At 36.0% G+C, this 22,798-nt stretch overlaps 1 protein-coding gene across 4 annotated transcripts in view; it reads right to left on the bottom strand.

Annotated features, from left to right (window-relative positions):
* The window catches only part of NBEA (neurobeachin), a gene marked incomplete at both ends in the record, with an annotated part of 514,126 nt that overhangs the window by 154,285 nt on the left and 337,043 nt on the right, over positions 1-22,798 (bottom strand). For 3 of the 4 annotated variants that reach the window (XM_084292133.1, XM_084292136.1, XM_084292134.1), the window contains one exon: positions 12,932-13,075. In XM_084292133.1, the coding sequence (XP_084148259.1) occupies positions 12,932-13,075 (144 nt within the window). Of the gene's footprint in view, positions 1-9,835; positions 9,875-12,931; positions 13,076-22,798 lie in introns of all 4 variants that reach the window. The other variant, XM_084292135.1, reaches the window with a different exon arrangement.

Here is a 22,798-nt window from a genome sequence, read left to right as displayed (position 1 = left end):
AGTGTGTGTACAAGGGGAAGCTAAAACGCAGTTTCAGTGACAGCTTTCAGCAGCCCAGTGTGGCAGGCTGCATAATATTGATACAAACTCTATTTTCTTTCATTTTATTGTTTTCCATCTCCTAATAAACCACGGTAGCCTCTTGACCCTAGTCAGCTGATCTGAATCACATGCGCCGGGGCTGCTTTGCCGCTCTCCCCGTCTAGCCTCCATCTTCTCTCCCTCCCTTCGCCGTGAGAAACCAGCCCAGACGAGCCGAGCCGAGCCGGGAAAACCCGGGCTGTTGGCTGCGAAGAAGGGCAGGGCGATCGATCCGAAACGCCGCTTTTAAAGGCTCATCAATCTTAATCTAGGTTGCTCGAGTAATTACGCCCGATTCCCTTGTACGATTACAAGTGGATTTGGGTTTCAATTCCCCAGGCCCCCTTTTCTTTGTGTTTACAGAAGGGGGGGGGGGGGGGAGGTAGAGGCCTCGCAGACCGCCACCGCCCGCCCGCAAGCAGCGCTCGTCCTCCTCCGTGGAGGCCCAGCGTCGCCCCGCACCCGTCTGCAGCCTCCACCCGGGCATCGAGGAGGCTTCCGAGGGTGCGTCCTGGAGGAAGGCCATCAATTTGATCCAATTAGCTCTTCCCCTCGGTGCTGCGTGGGTAGAATAAAAAGGAAGGCACCGCTATTCGATGGTCAAAAGGCTGGGCCCTGTAGTCTGACATCCAGGGGAGGACAATACGAGCACCCGGCACAGAGGAGAGGGGGAATTCGCTCTTTTGCCTGTTACTGCATGAAGGGGGAAAGCTGGGGTGTCTGGTTCCCCCTCCTCCTCCCGAGAGAAGGCTCTCTGCTCCTGGGCCGCTCCTTTGGCATCCGCCCTGCGCTCTGCTCAAATGCTCCCCCCAGATTTGTTGCGGTGTAAACACGTTGGAGGTATTAGGACGCGGCGAGGAATAAGGGTTATCGTACTTTCCAGATAAGAAAACGTTTGCTTGTGCCTGGGTTTCCTCTTTTCGGGAGGAAAAAAAAAAAAAAAAAAAAAAAAAGGAGGAGGGGGAGAGAAAGCCTTTTTTAAACGGTCAAATTATGGGATTCGGGGGGGAGGGGAGAGTTCAAATTAAATTAAAAAAGTCTTTGCAGGTACACATATATATATATTCTCCTGGAAGCACAACACGAACAAAATATTCGGCATTAGCAGCGTGTCATTTTTACACTTGTCCTTTGGAAATCTCCAATTACAACTTTCAATTCCATAGCATGTTTAAGGAGCAGAGAGTCTTTTTGTTGTAGCCTTCAGGGAGCAAACCAGCCACTGAGAGAATACGAAATTAATCCACTACAGCTATAGAGACGGAGGATTATGTTTTAATCCCCTTTGGGATAGTCTCTGGATTTTAAGGATCCGATATTAAAATGTTTACATAGAGCGTAATCAAAATACTGCAGCTTTTCCATATGGCACCGAGCTACGGGGGGAAGCTTCGGCTCCCTTCCCAAAACCCAATTGCTAATCTAATTGAAACAAAAGCCGGGCACACCTGAGCCGAGAGCCCGGGGCCGGGCTCGTTCCCACGCGGGGCTGGAAGGAGACGAGCCCCGGGCACCGGCGCGGCGCCGTCTCCGCCGCCGAGCCGCGGCCGTGCGGGGGCACCGGGGACTCGACCTGGCACTGCGGAGGGCAGCAGGAGGGATGCGGGGCGGTGGGGGCTCGGCCGGGGCCGTGCCGAACCGAGCCAAGCCGGGCTGGGCTGGGTCGGGCACGGCAGGCAGCCCCGGCCAGGGAAGGACCCGCCGGCACCGCTGGGGACGCTTCGGCGCCGGAAAAAAAAAAAAAAAAAAAAAAAAAGCAAAGGCGCGGCTTGTCCCCGTTCACCAGGAGGTTTGGGGGTTGTGGGAAGGACGCTTGGCTAAAGGGCTCGTCAGCTGTTTGGACTCCGACCAGGAGCATCTCTTTCTAGGAACTGCTTCGTTGCCTCTTCCCAATCGCTCCGGAACGGTCCGGGCAGCGGAGCGGCAGCGACCTGACAATGAAGTTGTGGCCTTGAAAGCGGAGCAGAAGTCACTCCGGATCCACGCGTCCTGTGATCTGCTCAAGTGTAGGATTTTCCACCCTGTCTGATCCCTGTGGTCGGCACATGTGATTTACATTTCTAAAATAAACGCTACTGCACGTATACATTTAAAAATAATATTTCCCTTCCGAAAGTAAATGACTGTGGGATTAGCAGGTCCCAGTGAATAAAAGCAGAATGTAACCTCTCCTCCCCTCCGTTATTTTTTGTTAAACGGAGACCTCAGTTCTTGAGTTTAACTGTTGCATTTTGCATTTCTGTTCTTGTATTTTTGAAGTTGGCACAGAAAGTCAAAGCAAGTGAAAAGTTACATCAGGTGAGAGTTTGATACCTACTAAACCGACAGCAACACAATTCCACCTCTAAAAGAAAGCCCCCAAAGAGTCATATTATGAATTGTTAATTCAAACATTTTCGTTTTCATGAACTGTCATTTTTACCTATAAGAGCTAGAGACATGTTGCACTTAAGAGACTGAGAATTACACCGGAGATATATTTGCTAAGATGGTGGGGCATAATTATTCCTAAACAGGATAAAATATATGCTCTTATATGCAGATTTATGAAATCAAACATTTTTACCTGCCACAGACTTCATTAGTCTTGTCTAACTTTAAAAATAATATTTTGGTGATTATTAACAGATGAAAAAATACTAGGTGCGCTAAATACCTTGAAAGTATTTCCAACCATCTAGACCAGTTACATTTTACAATCTACTGATGATTATTCTGACAAAAAGTGGTGAATATTACCATAACTAATTTTGAGATGACTCTGTTTTGAAAGAAAAACATACCAATTTCTTTGCCATAAAGCGTTTAAAATGGAAAATATAAAACAGACTAGTTAAAACTAATTAGTAGGTAAAATAGTTTGCATAAATTACAATTGATACATTGATAAGTAAACAAAATTTTAAATATCAAGAATAATTATTACAATCACTCACATTGTGCCTGAAATATGACAACTGAAATTCCCTCAGCGTGTCAACTCTAAAGCCAAGTGTATTTGGCAGTAGCCTGCTTTTAAAATGACTACAAATCCCTATACTTGAAACAATTTACATGTAACACAAAAGGTTCATGCACATAAAGAACTTCAGGCTTATGTTCATACATTACATAGTATACAAGCAGAAACAGGTATAGGCACTATAAGGCTTTGGGAAAAGCTCTGTAGTCAGAAAAGCAAAAAATATTTCAACAAATTAATATTATTAATATAATGCATGCACTGCTACATAAATAATCAATAAACAACTTAAGATTCCTAAACAATTCACAGAATCCAGCCTCTTTTTTTCCTATTGTCATCAAAAATCTGATACAATGCACCCTTTAAAAAGACTTCTGCAGTAAATATATTGAACTTACATGACTGTCCCCAATTTGTTCTCCACTATAGCAGATACAGGGAGTAACTCCTTCATTCAAGCCAAGGCTTTTATAAGAATGCATTTATACATCTCCCTTTACGTATCACTTTTAACGGTTTCAATAAAGAGAACAATTTGCACAACTTTTTTGATTGCAAAAAACAGAATCTAAGTCTAAATGTGACTGTTATAGTCTTGTTTTTCTCCTCCTGCATTGAATAACAACCCCAGTTCCTTTCCTGTTTTCAGTGTTCCCCAAGCTTACTTTGTTGCCTTTTTACTTTTCCACAATCATATGTTTCACATTGTGAGGGAGGGATTGATTTTTATTGTTTGTTTGAATGTCATTGCCAGTGTGCATAGGCCCTGATATCCAAATTTTTCCCCACTTTTCCCCCCCCTTTCCTCCATAAAGCATGTAACACTACTACTACTAACATCAAAGATCAACTTCAATCGTCTTCTTCAACAACAATAGCTAAACAATTACAACAACTCAGTTCTCTTAAGTGGTGCCATAACAGCAAACAAATGTGTTTGATTAAAAAGAAGATGTAAATTAATTTTTATGTAATACAACTGTGAATAAAACAGTAAGAAGCTATTGAAATATACAGTTTTGATGAGATTGTCCATATATTTAAAGATAGTGTTGCTTAAGAAAGAGAGAAGTAATTTTCTCTCAAGCATATAGACACTTTCTATTAAATTAAGTTACATATGTATCTCCATAGGTAAATTATTATTTGAATTCCATGCCTTCCTGCTTACACAACAAGAAAAATAAAAAAATGGTAATTCTTCCTGAGGAAAGTATGTTTCACTATTCCTCTTTATATAGTTCAAAATGTGATAGAAATCAACCACTTAACTGAATGGTTACAGTAGTTGCAGAGACGAACTCAATATTGTACCAAAGTTCATCTTTCTAGGTGTCTTTTCACTTAAGGTCCAATGCAAGAATTGCCTGTGTGTCTAAGAGCCTAAAGCAACTTAGGAAATCAAATTTTGCCTCCCTATGCAGGTAAAAGCTCGCTTGTTTTATGGCATCCATGAAAATCTCATAACTGTGCTAAAACTCAGAGTAGCTTACATGGGGTTAGTGTTGTTCCAGGATGTGTTCAAGTGCCAACCTGCCAGATGATCAAGTATTAATAATAATCATGACTTCTCTTAATGATTTTACAGCTGGTCAGAAACTTGAATGTTTGAGATATGGACCTTACTACTGCATTGCATACTTCTGCCACTTCAAAATTAGATTCATACAGTGTTCTCTGCCTGAAGCTATACCTTGGAAGCACTGAGTAATTTAAGCTATTTTAGAAACTAAGATCTTGATCGTTTAGCAGTGCATCCAGATGTGAGTAAACTACACTAATGCAATATGACCTGTGACAGCTTCCTCATTTTCAGGTAAAACTTAAAGTACTTTTTTTCAGCCTAGAAAGCCTTGAGTTGTGCTGAACATGCCCATGTAGATGACAGTTTTTCTCTGTGAGAGAACCACTGTAGCTGACTATTTAATCAAAAAGTAACAGAAAAAAACCACACACCTCAGAAAAGTGTATTTAATATTAGAAGAAGAAACATGAAAGCAGAGATAGCATCCTACTATCGCAATATACCACTGAAACAGGAACTCACTGTAATAAGTCAGGAACATGAAGGATCAAATCCCAGTCCCGAGTCTGAGCGAACCAGACTTGACAGGTATCTTATACAGTCCAGCCCATGTACCCTGCCATGCCAATAGAGCTCAATTGATTAGAAATGAAATGAAAGATGTGAGCCCTCAGCTCTCATTTCTTCCAGTCTCCATTCTCAAAAAGCTCTTCCGGATAAACTGAAAGACTTCTATTTCTTCAGACTTTAGTAGTGAAGGGAAGTATTACATTCAGATAGCTTTTGCTATTTTGAAGTTCACTTATTTTGTTAGCTATTCAAATATGTGTGGGAAAAACAAAAACAAAAACAAAACCAAAAACAAAAACAAAAACCTGTTGAATTAGCATCTAACTTGCTAGGTATATTTGGAAGAATCATCTAAGATGAAATAGCTCTGACTTCATGATTTTCAGAAAACACAAGTATATCTAAACAACACCAGAACTAGTAAAGAACGTTTTCAAGTGCAACTGTGTCTACTGGTTGATTGTATGTTTTGCTTTCCTACAGTTTGGTAATTTCTAAAGACTCTCCTGCAAAGATTCTCTGGTACCTAATAAAAGGTACCAGCCTTTTCTTAACAGCCTGATTTCACTGCAGATGATGATGACGATGATGATGATTTCTGAAATCCCCACTCCTGCATACAAATTTTGCTCAAAATGGCTGCCAGGTTCAGAAGTTACAAAGACAGGCTGACAAAGTATGGTCACATAAATACTGTTTCTTCAGAAAGCCACACTAAAAGGACTCGTGAACAGGCTACCTGAGTGGGCTGTTCAAATGCACTGGATAGGGTTGTCTCTTGTACAATTTTTTAGCACAAGCACAATATCTGCTTGACTGCTATTCTAGCTTGGTTCTGTAACACTAGTGCCAAAAACAAAATGGAAAATTCCCTGTCCATAGGTCAAAACTTTTAGTTTAACATAGGTACCATTAATGCCATTCTGGATACATTCCTGACACTAGACTGTGTAAGCTGGTCCCTGTCGGGTCCTAGGAAGGTTTTGGAGAACAGGGATTTTCATGTAGAAATCAATTACATAGTGAAGATGAAACAAGATGCATAACAGTGGACTCTGTCTCCTTATGTCTAGGCCTGTATTTCTGCAGTTTCTCTCTTACACATCAGGTATATTAGCCTTCTATAAATACAGAACAACAGAGCTTGAATTAATTTTAAAGATTGTAAAGCAAGAAAGTCAGCTGCCATTTAAAAGTCAAGGATGCTGAGGCTTAGAATGGGTAATAGTAAGGTACAAAGGAAAGAGCTCTTCAAATGTGTCCTGAGGAGCATTATCATCTGTGACTGACAAGCACCTTATAAAATATTAAGCTATTTTGGATAGTAATGTGGAAAAAATGATTAGAATAAACACTGAGATGTCTAAAAATAGGATGTTTTAGAAACCGTGGGGCATTTTTTTATTTTTGTTTTCAATGTGAAGCCAACTACATATCAAAAGTATAACTGTTTTCAGTTTATGCCTGAATCTATACTCTAAATTAAACTCATACAAATATGTTTTTCTTTTATATACTTAGACTTGAGGATCAAAATCTGAATATATAATAAGCAGAAACTATGGAAATCTGGCTGAATGAAATTTCCATGTTTGGAAGTACAAGGGTTGTGTGGTTAAATATCTACCATAAAAAGGGAAAAGGAATCACTCTTCTCCCACATTTCTGTCCCTTCCCCAAGTCAGCAACCCCTCCAATGAGATTCCTATCTTGAATGCTAATTTGCAAGAAAAATGGACTTTGGGAAGAGAGAACTACTTAAGAGTGCACACTGAATTCTGTGAATAGTTTCCATTTAAAAGCTTGAAAAAATAGGAGAAATATTAAGACTTCTTTGGGGGGATATTTGAATGGAACTTTGACATTTTGTTATTTAAAATGCATTTGACTGCACATATACAAAACATAAAAAAAGCAAAAACTCATTCAGGTACCTCAGCCACCTCCATACAAACAGGAAAAGAATAAGTGAGAGGAGGGAGGAAAAAAATGGGGGTGGAGGGTGGGGAGTGGAGAAAGAGAATAAATACTACCTCTGATTTTGGAAGCCCCAGAGGTGCAAGCTGTTGGAGGATAAGGGAGATTAGGAAGCATCACTACAGCCATGTTACAATCTTCCCTGAGCTTCCTCTGTGGTTGCTTATTTCTGCCCCCAGGTATCCTTGCAGACTGACAGCACTGTGTTGGTGTATGGCTGATGACTGCTGTAGTAGAAGGACAGCACGTAATGGGTGGCAGGGCTCTCAGAACCTTGCTGGAGAGGACTCATAAGGGAGGCTGGAGAAGGACTGGAGAGGAAAGATGAGAGCACTCTTGGAACCACTCTCATGTTTTTGCCCTCCAGGAGCTCCAGGGATGAATCCTCTCCTTTTCTCCATGTGCTCCTGGGCTGTTTGTGCGTGCTGACGGAGACACTAATGGGCTTTTTGATTCTTTCTTTCCTATTACTCTCTATAAAGTTAAATTGAGAGCATAACCTATTACTCTGACAGCAGATGATGCAACAAAACTTCTTCTGGTCGGCGGCCCAAGCAAATGATACCTTTTTCCTGCAAAATCTAATATTTTCAATTTTTGCCTTCTCAGTAGAGACCCTAGTCATTGTTCTTTTATTTAATTAATAAGGTCCACCATTCATCTAGCTACACTAATAAAACAGATATAAATGATCCTACATGCTTTAGAATCATTTTAAGATGGTAACGGAAGAAAAACAATGAAAATGTACCTCTATATCACTCCTTAAGAATTTACCAATTCTTATATTATGTAAAATGATACAAACTATTTTGTTTATTGGAGATAGTCTACAATGCTACAATGTAGTCTACAAAGTCTACAGCTGTCAGCTCCTGTAAAGAAAATTCAGCCTCTGATTTTGGACACAAGTAATTTTACTATAGCTAAATAAATATATGTATATTTAAAGATGAGTTATATATATATATATATATATATTGGTTTTCTATCCCAAATACTTATTTTGTGAGCCTTTTGTGGCCTTGGATACAGTTCCTTGGTGTATTAGTGTTTTTATTACTGCTTCTGACCATGTGCAAGTCTTCAAAATAATTTCAGAAATGTAAATGAGTCCTTTGTTAGAACCTGAAATAGAAAATTTCCCCAAGGGCTAGATGATAGTTTTTTTTTTTTTTTTTTTTTTTTTTTTTTTTTTTTTAAGGTACTGCCATACAATTTTAACTGTAGCTTTATGTAGTAGAACTTTTGGGCATTATTCCAATTTCCTATAAAGACAGCGTCAAGTATTTTTTCAATTGGAAATTTTGCAAAATTGTGATGGTTTCTGTTAGTTTGTCTGAAACGAGACAAAAGGCTTATTTTGCATAGGCTACAAAACAGATGTTGATAATGTTTTGTTACCACCAGTCTTGTCTGGACTTCAAACAGATGACCTGGAAGTGAAAGGTCTTATATCTCATTAATAATAATACAAGCTGTCAAATCCTCATGACCCAGCACAGGGCAGTAAGTCAATACACTCGGCGCACTACTGAAAAGTATGGATAGAGAGCATACCATATTTAGTCTTTAAGTTAATGTGGACTAGCCAGCTATGCTGACTTGGATGGAAGATCAGCTCTTTATGAGAAGTAGTAATGCTGCTTTCTAGAAATATTCCTACACTGGAATATATGATTGCTAAAAGTTAAGGCTGGGCTGCTGCTTCTGGAATGTGCCAGTGTTCCTGGCACATTCGCATTGTGGGGGAGTTCCCTCCATCTAGAGACCTCTGTCCAAGAAGAAAGGAAGATTCTGTATTGAAGGTTAAGGTACATTAAGACTAAGATGCATTAAAGACAGTTAGTGGCTTTCCTTTGGCTTTTTTTGGGTGAGTTGCTCAATCTCCTAGTACTAGAGACAATAGTAAGTATTTATTCTTGCAATGCTGTTATGAGACTGTAATTCACCATGGCTTATGAGGAAGTCAGATTCTGAGTTGATTGAGCCTATGTAAGTAACCAGACAGATGCTTGCCAAACCCTTTTGTCTTCCTAAAATAGCCCAAAGCCTCACATACTTCTATCTTTATTTCCTTTCTTCTTTACTAGAAACTACTTTTTTGAGAGTTGCAAAAGAATTTATCAGGGATACTTTGCTCGGCTGGGCCTATTTGCTAGTACCACCAGTCATATGACAAAATAGATTAAGCTAAATTCTGTTCTCAGATGTGCACAGTTCTCAGCAAGCCAACTGCAACTCCGTGACAAAGAAAACATTTCTAAAATGTAAAATTCATAAAACCTAAATGATTCAATATTTATCTGCTATGATCTATCTTAGTGCCAGATCTGTGAGATCTGTGCACTTTTTTAAAATGAAATTTGGTGAAAGAATATTAATTATCTATTAAAGCATATTTCCTTTTGAGAAAGCTAGCTTCTGATATTAGAACACATCCATATATTTTTTTAATTAAAAAAAAATCATCTATTACGCAGAAGACAAACTGTTAGCAAATTTGCATTCTCAAGCTCTTATGACAAAAGGTAAGTATGTGAGAGCCCTACTGCAGTGTTAGAAAATTGAAGAGAAAAAGAGAAGGAGAAGAGTTAGTAATATCAAGTTGCTACACTGAATTTGATTATATTACCCACAGATTCACAATATATTAGAAAAGTGTTAAAATAGACTATGCTATCTCAATCATTAGTTCTAACAGAGATGTGACTTGCCTCTTGAAGTGAACAGTCTGGGAAGTAAAGGAGCTAAAACTGAAACAGAAAAATGTAAAATGTTTTAATATGTATGTGCTAAAATGAGAACATCTTTTGATAACTTATACTGTAAGACAGATAAAATACTGCTTTAGTTAAAAATCTTGATGCAAACTTAGAATTCATAATTCTAAGAATGTAATAACATGGAATCTGATTTTTATATTTTATTAAAATGCTACTTAATATAATGAAATCTGACCGACTGCCATTGCAACATATGGAATACTAAGATTATATAATAAAAATATTCAGACTATAATTATCTAAAAAATTCACCATCCCATATGTAATTTATCAAAGTGAACTTTACATTGATTTGTGCCACATGGTTGATGAAAAACTATAAAGAGTCTCTGGAACAAAAGGTATGTACAGATAACTTTGTAAGAACAGTCTCAATCTGTTTCAGACGTTCCTTTTTTAGCCTTACTTCACATATCAAAATATTGTAATATTTATATTCTTCTCATTAAAAGTTTTCTAGAACCTTAAAAGCTGCCTTTTTAAAAGCTGCCTTAGTTTCATGGAATAAACAATGTTAAATTGTTTTAGTTAAATGTGGACAATCTTAAATCAATTTAAACCTGGTTTATAATGATTTTGTTTAATTCCTATGCCTTACTGAGGCATTCCAAATCACTGTAAACCAAGTTTAAATTGATTTAAGCTTTAAAGTTAAATTGAGAGCATAACTGAATATAGAAATTCCTATGTGTCATTCCAATCTGAACAGTAACTAGATATAAATGATGTTGTGATATACCATAACTTGATATGTCTCAAAGATTTCCAGATTACATACACCGAATCAACATAACTCTTCAGAATTAAGTAAGAGTGGACAGTATGGTTTTATTGGGCTCTCTTCAGAGCCATCAGATGTTATTCTAAATTTCTTAGGCATAAAATCCACCTTCCTTGCCTACTGATTTTCTTGATTTCAGTTCCTGGTCTCAAGTTTCAGAGTCACATTGTAAACAGTGAAAACCATAGAAAACATTGACATCATTCTATACAAAATCATGCAGCAATATAGACAGAAGGTATGGAGGGATTTAGTTTTTCTCACCGATTGGTTGGTAAAATTTACAGGAAACACATATGATACTGGGTTGGATCATTAAGTTTCAGAATTATTTCCACTTCTAATATGAGCAAGAGTTGAGTAGCAAAGGTTGCAATTAATCTGATAGAAAAAATGAGGTTGTAGAAGGTGGGTTCTTTTTGAGACGTTCACAGGTTTTGGTACACATACAGCACCAATATCCTGTCACCTCACCAGACTTGGAAGCACCTTGTTTCTCTTCTTAGTGTTGATTGGAAACACAAACACTGACACTGTTAGGACAGACTGTCAATATTTGAAAAGTTGACTTGTTTCAAATTCTATCATTTCTGTTTTGCTAATACCTACATTACCCCACTATTTGTACTGTAAAAGAAAAGGACTAGAATTACTGTTCTATGTCCTAAAGGAGCAGGGGATGTTTTCTACATAGGGATCTCTGGTAAGATATACACTTTTTTTTTTTTTTTTTTTTTTTTTCCTTTAGATGGATGCAACTATAAGGATTATATCACATCAGTCTATTTGAATGAAATGGCAGTTTTGAGGCCTGACTGTGAGGTTTTCCAGACTGGGCAAGAATTTTTCCTGACCTCTTTGCAGTTCTAATACATACTGCAATGTAGTTGCTTGTTGCAGCCTTTAAGCTATAGCAACAGTATATATTTTTGGCTGGAAGCATTGCTCTTATATATGAGAACTTAGCCAAAACCATACTGAGTTTTCCCTTCTAAAGGAGAAAGGGATATTGATCAAATTATCCCCACTAATGGTCCTGTTTGCCTTACTGTTTTATTGACTTAAAACAAGTGTTTCAGCAATGGTTAGCTGCAGATTGAGAAAGCACATTGATGTATTAACTATGATAATATACTGAAGGTTGCTCCCAGATAAAAGTATCTATGTCTGCCCTCCACTCTAGTTTCAAAGCATGAGACTAAATTCCACTTAGTTTTTATTTTTTATTTTTTAATATCCATTTATGATCTTATCTTTGTTTCAGATTTCCACTAGGGCATCAGAAGAAAATGCAGGAGCAAAGATAGCTATTGTAGAAATTCAATTATACTGAAAAAAATCCTCAGACATCAAAAAACTTCCCCTTAATCGAGTAATTTAATAAAGGTATTCCTAAGTAAGTTAACCTAAAAAATCCATACTGCATTTCACAGTTCTCACATTTTTATCTCATCTGAGAGGAGATTGCATTTTCAACTTTCAGCATGCCTTTCTTTCCAGATTGCTTCCCCAGGAAACATAATATTTTTTCAAGACGGAGCTCTAACAGAACCTGCTGGAACATGGATAAAACTGAGACCTCGCTGCAGACCTTCACACAGGGAGAAAGGACTAGAAAGGAGAGAAGGACTAGAAACATCTCATGAATGTTTCTACAGGGGATTAATTCCCAACTCTCATTGTACCTAATGAAGTCCGTGCCTTGCTTACAGTTTAATTTGTTCTTAGTCCCTATTTACAGCAGGTAATATTCCCTTTCAGGGCTGATACCTCAGGTTCCCCTTCACACACTGATGAATGAGAGCACTGGGTGCCAGTAGGAGTGTAGAAGTTTCTCAGCAAGTTGCGTGGCACTTGGGATCAGGTCATGAAAGATCACAGCCACACTGACTCACAAAACATTGAGTTTTAGAATTAACCCTCATTTCTATTTCAACCAAAAAAGAACTGCTCCACAGTGGTTTTATAGAATTTTCAATAACATGTCACGTGCAATCATAAGAGCACTTGAGGTACTGTTATTTTTCACACCTCTGGTGAAAGATTGTATAATGGGCACATACTCTGTAATCAGTTCCCCTAGTTCATGGACGCAGAACATCTATATTACATCTAGAAAATAAAGATGCTGTTCTCCGTGTAATTGCATACTTAGCCATCAATATTAAGACAATAACTGCAAAGGTTCAGAATTAACAAGTTAAAAACAGACTTTTATCTTAGTTGTAATGAAAAATCATAATTACCTGCAAGGTTGTCAATCTCCTTCTCCTGGAGCAGACTGACAGCATCATCGTCTCCTTCCAGCATAAGCTCTGTTTCTGCATTCTGATTTACCACAGCTTGACTTCGGAAAGTTTTCTTGGACTTCACTACATCTTCTTCAGTGCCTAAAAAAAAGTTATGTGTTGTAAACTTAGCTGAACAGTATTTTAGTGAAAATACTATAAATACTATAAATAGTGAAAAATACAGAATAAAACATCTGTATTGAAAAAGGTCTTTATCAAGGTCTACAAAAATACACAGCCTTAGTCTGTCTTTCAAAATATATCTTGAGTAAAATACAAACTCTGTTTCACAAAGACCTTCCTGCTGTTAATAATTATTTTTTGCTCTATGTTCTATGTTTTTCCATTAGTTTTCAACATGCAAGAAATTCAGCAGGAGTGTCTCTTGGGTTCTTGGTATTCTGACTCTGACTGATGTCTCAGAGCTCAAACCACCTACTCTAAGTAAAGGAGATGCTTTTGGGAATTCAAAATCTGCCATGATTTTGGTTTGGGAGATAGGAGGGACAGAAAGGTGAAGTAGGAGACTGGTAATCTCAATAAAGAGTAAGAAGAAGGTAGGCACAGTGTTTCTTTGTTGGTAGAAAGTTTTATTCTCATTTTGATTGTTTGCCATAATGCCTGAGCTTGATGAGTGCTACTATGGCAGATGTAAAGTGATGAGGTAAAGTGTATTAAAACTCATGGCCTCATACTCATACAGGACAATTAACTGGAATATAGTAAACAGGTTAGTGAAGATGCATGGAATTGAATTGATGTGTCAGGCAGTTCTGTTATTAAAAACAGTGGGGAAGGTGTTATGTTTTTATTTCCCACTCATATTTATATGAGTCTTTTAATTACTTCATGCACAGAAGAATCACAGCTTATAAATAAAAATTCTGGAGACATATTTTACCTTTAGTGTGTTTACTCTGTTTGAAGATAACTGTTAACATGCCACTTGATATCAGACTCTACCACAAACTGAGACCTCACATTTGAAAGTCTAAAAATAACCTTCTCTATATTATTGTTATTATCCAAATTGCTATTTCTGGTGCTACAGAACATGGTTAAGACAAACAAACAAACAAAAAAAAATGCAGTTTTTCATTAAGCTCAAAATTAAGGACAGCATCTCTAGTCTTCCTAATTGTTGCTATCTCCATGAGGACAATGCTGTTACTGATAGTGATAAAGGCACTACTGATGTTGACATATATGCTGATATGCCAATATATTTGCTGTGTTCATTTACTAAGCTGTGATCTTTACCTCTCTTGCATAATGAGTGAAAATATAGTGCTAAATACTAACACTATTTAGTGCAACTAACTGTAACTATTCACTCAAATTACAGTTATATTTTTTTTTCCCTAATTCACAAAAAAAGAGTAAGAATTGTAGGAATTTTGGAAAACATAATGGAGTAATGTGCTGTAACAGACCTTTGGTTATATTACATCAGAACTGTCTTGAGTATTTAACTACTATTGGAATTTTGTTTGCTTGTGCTTACTACAAGGGAGTTCAGCATTTGACACAGGTAATAGCTCCTAGTGTGAAGCATTTGACAATGAAGGAGACCGGATCTGAGCTGAACTAACACAGTGGAGGAAGGAAGCAGGAAAATATGTTTGTCTTCCTTTTTGGTAGTTTTAGTGAGTGTTATGGAAGTTTCTGAGCTTTATAAGATGTAATAATATTCAAATAAATTACTTCAAAAGTACTAATCTGGAATAATAATAGTTTCAACCATTTATGTCGTAACTGATTAGATTAGTGACGATCCTTTCAAATTATTTATGCACAAAGAGATGCAATCACAAGAAAAAAGTTCACATTATTACTAAGATGCATCAGCAGAAGAACCTGAAATTTAGTGCATTTTAAATCCCTTGTGATGAGGGTTCCAGTTACCAGATTACAGAAATATTGCTATACACCAGTGTAAGAAATGTGGTAGAGGAGAAGGCACTAAATTAGTTTGGCAAATTTGGAGCTGAGCAACAAGACAAATGCTTCTAAAAGCCATTCTGGTTTATAATATTAAACATACATTTATCTAAAAGAAATATAGTAAATAGTGCTTCTTTCTTGTGATGGAAAAGGCTCTGGTTTGGCTGTTGTTTAAATTTATCACTTTGTTGAGTGCACCTCAGTTTTGCTGTACTGTACTAAACATTTATCTAAATGAAAGTGTACGAGACCCAGAGTTGCCCTTCAATCACTATATCCTTTATGAATTAGAGTTCCATTTATCAAAATTACAGCAAGAAGAGTAAGGTCTCACAGGGCTGTCTCATTACAAGGCTTGTAAACACTGTCCTTACAAAGAAATGGTTTAACACCTAACAAATCAAAAACTGATTGGGAATAGAATTTATTTGAGATCATCTATCTTCAGAAGACGTGCTGTACTGAGTGCACTTCTTGGCCTTTCTACCCATTCATCAAGAAATTAACAAGCGAATACCACAGACCACCAGATCTCCTTGGATCCTGAAATGTGAAATACGTTCAAAACAGATCTGTCACAGATGTTCTATTTTTAAATTTCAAGATGACTTCAAAAAGGTTATAAAATAAGAGGAGCTCTCAAAATAAGAGTAAAAAGAAAAACAACTTGTCTCTTTAAAAACAGACAACAAACTGAATAAAAAATTATATGACATAAAACTATGTCTAGTATTGTTAACAATGATATAAAAAGGAGTGATGAATAAATTAATATTTGATATTTCAGCATGTTTGTAAAAAATAAAAACTCAAATTATTTTTTAAAGTCATGGCAAAATTACTATGAAATGGAATTCATTTCCAGACACTTCATTTCAAACTGCTCTCAAGACACACCAAGTTTCTTTTTTAAAATATAATACAGAATTGTATTAATGTCAGTTCTTAAGTCTAATTAGAAAATGTTTCAAATGCTTTTAAATAAGAGAAAGAAAAAAGAAATTAAATATAATTTGACTAAAGAAACATTTTAACATCAGGGTGTTCAGAACTGGAACTGGCAGATGCTATCAGTGCTCAAAGAAGCAAGATCCTTATTAAAGGATGTTTTTCCAGACTGGAACTTAGAAAGAAACCATGAAATAAGAAGGTAAATATTTCTTAAAACAGCGGTTTGCAAAGAACTTAAAGGAATAAGCCAGCTCTCACTGAAGTCCTGCTGAAGTTGGTGCCCTAATGTCTTGAAACTTGAAGGTTCTGTCATAAATGTATTTCAAGAAAACGTATGTATAAGACTAAATAAGATTAAAAAATATATATATTTTTTTAATCCATCATTTGTTACACCTGTTATCATCTTGATCATTGCATGGTAAAAACTGGCTTTAGGATAACTGAAAAGAGCTAATCTTTAACAGAAAACAAAGAAAGCAACTAGCACTCATCTGCAAAACCCTGACTTCAATGAAGAGGTATGTATTTTATATGTGAGCTGCATGGTAAACCTGTATAGCATTGAGAAAAAATTACGAATTTCAGGTATTTAATTTTCCTTAAAAAGTAACAGAAACTATTAATCTGACCAAAAAAAAAGCCCGCAAAGAACAAAAAAAAAAAACAACTAACAAACCCAATAACAACAATAAAGAAAATAAAAATTTAATAATTTTCCAAGAACAGGAGGATCTCAAGTTATTTAGTAGCTACAGCTTCTAGAATCATCTAATATATGCAATATTTAAATAAATATTTTGTTGTTTTTATTGTAATATTTGAATTTTTGTTTCTCAGTTTTCAATGAAATCAATAAATGCTGCAGGTCACAACAGGTTCTGAGGTCACAGTCTGAATTTCAAAGATACTGTTAGTGTCCAAACCCATAAACGGTATCCCTAAATATATTTAAAATAAGCAGTACAAAAATAGCGTATTGTTGATTACGCTTCTATTATGTAAGTTGATTTTGTTAGACTTTACACTGATTACCACGATTTTGTTGAATATTGAAAAGGAGTTTTTGCTTCCATCTTCACTGCTGTGCATTTATTATTCAAAAGCTTTTTTTTTTTTCTTATTTTTTTTTTTTTTCCTCTGTACTTAGCATACTTATAGTGAGGTAATAACATGGTTAATTTTAAGAAAAGTTTGCTTGGTAATACTGTAACCAACAAAAGAAGACTACTGCTTCTTATAAAGTTGTTTCCATAGTTTACTTCAACGAATTACCGATAAGGCAATTTATGCAGTGAGCGCTCTTTGATCTTTGAAGAGAGATGGCAGAATGGAAAGTTAACCTCATTTTAATGTTACCTAAATATACTGACAGGAAATTCTAATGTTTCCAAACATCTGGAAATCTGCTCCATGGGATGGTGTTCTTCTTTTCTGTAAGAAAGCTTTTTCATATATTGTCTTTTACAGTTTTATGTGGCTTCTAAAGGAGCATTTTGACATAAGTAAAGTCTGTTCTCTTTACAGTAAAATGCTGCATTTAATTAAAAACTCTCTTTTATAGAATCTAAAGTACAGTTTTTGTGAAGCTTAGCTTTCCTCAGAAACTTTCAAGGATAAAATTGCTTTTTCTTCTCTTACAGGTCACATATATGCACTGCTCTGTAGAATTATTATTATTATTTTTTCCTGAGTTATAATAACCTGAGGTATATTTTAACATGCTGTTGAATAAAGGAATTCAGAATTAGTTCCTCACAGGAAACTACCTCACAGGTGATGATGTAAATCATGAAATTATATCACAGGTAAAATTTATCAACAGACTTTGAATGTACTGTTTTGTTTATTATACAAACTCTAACTTTCACAGGAACAGTCAAGCTTAAATTAAAATGTAACACTATTAACTACCCCCTCTTCTTTTTTTTTTCTTTTTTTCATTTGATATGATTAATACTTGAAAATACTTATAAAACATTTCAGGAGATAATCTTCCTGTTTTATATATTATAACAGTTTAAAATCCTGCTTTCATTGCTAATCTTTACTAACTTGATTAGGCACCAGGACCCTCACAGCGGTCACATTTATGGAGAGCAGCTGCTTGGCAGTCTGTAGACTGACCTCTACAAAACCCAGCAAGATTAAATAATTGACATGGTAACCACTCCCCCTGGCCCAATATCTTTCTGCATGGCTTCAGAGCCAGCCCTTCCAGGGCTCAGTTCACTCCATGGGAAGAGGGGACCAGGTATCTCTGTGTCTGCTCAAGAGCCTTGGAGGAGCAGAACATTGCTGGCATATTGTGATGAACTGTCCCCACCTGTGTCTGTTGGGGCTGTGATTTAAATTGCAATGTGTTTCTGAAACTGGCAGCTTTGACTGGCATATAATTTAGTTTCCCTGGAGAATCAGAGAAGTGACTCTTATTAAAGGAGGGCTGGTTTTAATAGATTTAATAAAAGCCAGAGGGACCTAAATCATATTTTCCTTATCAAAGATCATTGAAGAAATGAGGGGAAAAACTGGAAAAATTGTGTAGAAATTAAAAATTGCATGTATTTATTTTGGAAATTACTTTTTACCTAAAAGCAAAACCAAAACATATTTTTATTTTCTGTAATATATAAATACTTAGATAATAAGTAATAATAAGAAGATCATAATAATAAGTAATAGATAAAAAGAAAATTAATCTGAGACTTTCCAAACATTTTCCTCTATGTCTAATTTTTATACCTGCTATCTGACCACATTTTCTCTAGGTGAGTCATTTATAAATACTTTATTGTTGTATACATTATACTCTCATAACTTCTCAGGTGTTTTGTATTGTAACAGTGAGACTGACAATGATGAGGAGACTGAGAATAAAAGCAAGGACAAAATTAATGTGTTTCTCAAGAGACTTTTTTTTTTTTTTTTTAATAAATAGTTGTGGTTAAATTGTTGTGTATCAGTATAAAAGGTCCTATATAGAAAAAAGGATGAAATTACTATGCTGGACACTTTTATTTATTTATTTATTTATTTATTTATTCACTCATTTATTTATTTATTTATTTATTTCTCCCTTTAGTTTACAGATAGGAAAACTAAGATTCTGAGTGATATTAAATTATTTTTTAGAAGTCATAAGTATTATACTTATTTGAGATTTCAGATGTTCTGAGCTTGTGAGAAGGAACCTGCACTGATTCAGTACAGGTCATAACGAGCCAGAGGGTGACAGGATATGGCCAGTCTAGCAGATGTTATAAGGCATTTTCACACATCTGAAGGTCAGTCTTCAGTCTGACTGCAACTAGAAGTCCTTCTAACTGGAACTTAAACCAGCCAAATGTTTATATTTGGATTAAGATGTAGTTTGCCACTGTAACTTGTACACACAAGAATGGATTCATATTTCATGACTGATGACCTTTACAAATCCCTGTCAGTTTGAAATGTAGCCTCTCAGTGGATACTATAGTTTGATAAATTGCAGAAAGAAACTGAATTTCCTGATGTGCTGTGGATCACTTAAACAGGCAAAGATGATACACAAGAAAAATAATTAAGAGCAATAAAATATTCCTATTTCCTACCATTTTACTAAAGTACAGTAATAGCCAACACGAAAATAACCACATCACACCAACAGTTATTGTTCAGTGGAAAGGACATCAAGGACACTTGCAAGTAAGAGAATTGGATCAATATTAACGCGATTTTCATTTCATGCTTCCCCAACTCCAGTAAGCTGACAATATACTCTGATTATGTGAACTGCCTCTGAGTAACATAGAAAAGGTTATTAGAGCAAGAGGTGGAAATGGAATGCACTTTTTATATTGACAGGTCTGCTAATAGAGTGTACTGATTTTCAAAGCCATGCAATGCATTTTTACAATTTAGTTTTGACAGCAAAAAGGAATTTCATTTATCATTAATTCAAAATATTCACATGTAAGCAAAGGTTTCTTAAGACAGGCCACTGAAGAGGGTAATCAAACTGTTTCAATAGAAAAAATGTAATTAGTAAGGTAAGAAGCAAAAGGGGATTGAATTTAAATATGTATGAAATGATAACAAAAAAAATGAATTCTGTTAAATGATATATTCAATGCTTTTAAAATAGAATCTGATAAAAACTTTTAAAAGATAACACATACATGAAAAACAAGGAATCTCTCAACATTCATGTCTGGATTTTGTCTTGAAAGTTTTTGATTAGTTTCAAGTTTGAAATACTTAAAACAAGCACACATTCTACAGGAAAAGCCATGTTCTGACTCTATCTGCTTGCAGAGCTCAAAGACAGGATCAAAGTTGTCAGGTTTCTACAAAGGCACACCCTGTACTGAGGAACCGTGCCTACATACGCTAGGCTTAATTTAGCTTCCAGCTCACAAATATTCTAATTGAGAAAGCTAACAATGAGAAAGCCTTGGGGAGAAATGAAACACTCTTTAGAAACACAGATGCTTGGTGCATGCTAGCAGCCCAATGGTAATGCACTGGCATGTGAGAAACCTGATCTTAGCTCCTGTACTGGGGTATTCTACACCAACCTTTCTAAACTTTACCTAATAATTAGAGCCTCCAATCCACGAGACAGGTTCAAACCTCAGGATTTTTAAAACAAAAGATTTATCTGTAGTTTTATGGACTGACTTCTAACTTTCGAATTCTTCCTCTCTGTGGCCAAATTGTGGTAAATCATATCTTTGCTAGAAGGCACTATTCTCCCTCACCACTTAAAGTTTTGCTACCAGATCCTGAGTGGATAGCTAAAAAAAATTAATTCTCTATAACAGAAAATGAAGGTGTAGTAAGTACATTTAAAATGATTTTATAGTAACTATCCAAATTCCCATAGTAAAATAACTGTTTTAATTTCTATTGAGACTACTTATTTAGAGAAGAAAGACTCAAAAGCCTTGAGATACCTATTTGCCAAAATGTCTGAAATGATCTTTGTTTTCTGGAATGTTAATCATTTCAAATGAAATTCTGCTCTTTTGAGACATACAGAAGGAAGATCTTACGTAGTCTTTACACAGGCAAAATCTCCTATACATGACATGATGTCTTCTATAACTCTTTTGTAAAAGGATAGCCCCCATTTCACATAAATCATAAATTTGTAAATATAATAATCTTATCAGAATATCTAGATTTACTTTTAATTACACTGTCTTTTACTGTGCAATCCCAACTAGTTCAGTGTACTGCTCTGATTCTTTTTTTTCTGTGCAAATTTCATTTCATCCTCACATGGATCACCACATCTTTAGAACTGGCATGCATCATTTTCACTTCAGCAACAACAGTAACTGGTGGGAGGAACTGTTTCTATTTCTGTGTAGATCAATGCCTATAGCAACATCAGACAAAGGGCAGCACCCACAGGATATTCACATTTGTGAGACAGCAGTGTGGCCCTAACATTGGGATATTTGTGTTTAACTCTTAGCTCTGCTAAAGAGCTATAATCTAGTTGCAAAAGACAGTGATCCTATTTGTTGTGAAAACTTGTGAAAAAATGAGCTTCTAGTTCCTGAACCTAAAATGCAAAATTAAAATCAAAATTTTTCTATTTGATTGATTGGGGGCAGAATTTTACACTTTTTTTTTTTTTTTTTTTTTTTTTTTTTTTTTTTTAATAGCTGCAGCTATAAAAGCTCTTTGTTTCATACTGTCTAGCAGATAAAAAGTGACATAGTAGCGATACAGAAGATAAAGCAGAGTCTGAGAGTCTATGACTACAACAGCTCAAAGAGACTTTCTACAAGATTTCCATTACTTTGTCTCTGAAATAGGTGAATGGTAATTACTGTCCCAGGTAGAAAGCTTGTGTATATTAAGGAAAGTTAACTCACAGAAATCTTAGCAGCAATAGTAAAGGAAAAAGGAGAACAGTATTTTATTTTATCTACCATTAAGCTTCAGTGTGGTGGTAGTGATGTCTTTCATTCTGCTTTGCAAAGGTTGCCAGAGAGCAAAAAAAATTCCATGCTACTTCAGGGATATTTGAAAAAATGCTATGCTTATGTTAAATTTACAAGCATTGGCAATATTTTCTATCCAGAGTGGAGCTGAGATGCTATTTGACAACATGATTCACTTTTTTGAAGACACGGGAGTGAGTGATTTGTGTTATATGGCAAAACAGATACAAATGAAACCCTCTTCGGGCATTATGCATAGTCCTTTCAGCTACAAAAGTTTGCGTATTGTAGATGATATTTATGTTCATACACAAAGATATAGGGAGATATACATTTAAGGCATACAAGGATAAGAAAAAAATCATGTCATGATGTAGCATACATGCTATGAAAAACAAAATTAATTATGTAACTGGAAACGTATAATATGCTGGCTGATGGAATTCTTAACAAGTTGGTTTTCTTGATATGATGTTTACTGGTATATCTGAGAACTTCTCACAATGTATTTGGCTTTTAATACAGTGCTTTCATTAGGTGTTTCTGCACCCCTGTCTGTACCTTGCACAGAGTTCTGTTAACTCTGTGAAAGACCAGGAATCACCTATACTGAAGAGATTCTCACAATCTATCTCTGTCATCTTAACACATCTTCACCTTGCGAGAGGCCGTTGCCTAAAAGCCCGTCATGTCTTCTACTGGCATGAGTAGAAGAGTGGGAGAGAGGGGGTTCTAACTGTGATCTTCTGACTCTAGGCTGCAATAGTTGCAGCACTGAGGAAATAATGGCCCCTGATTCCAGCCAAGTACTTGGCTTCCTTTCCTAGACACCTTTCTTCAGTGTTGTTAGAAAACACCTTCCTCAGTAGAAGCAATAGAATTTCATTTTGCATTTTTAGACACATTTGGTAAAGTTTGGGCTTCTTTACTCCACTAAACAATGTTATTAAACACATTTTTCATTTAATAATTCTATATATTTCCACTTAGT

The sequence above is a fragment of the Netta rufina genome (assembly GCF_964035555.1).
Source record: "Netta rufina genome assembly, chromosome: 1".
Classification (NCBI taxonomy): Eukaryota; Metazoa; Chordata; class Aves; order Anseriformes; family Anatidae; genus Netta; species Netta rufina.
Note: the sequence above shows the minus strand (reverse complement) of the source record. Positions and strands in the feature narration are given on the sequence as shown.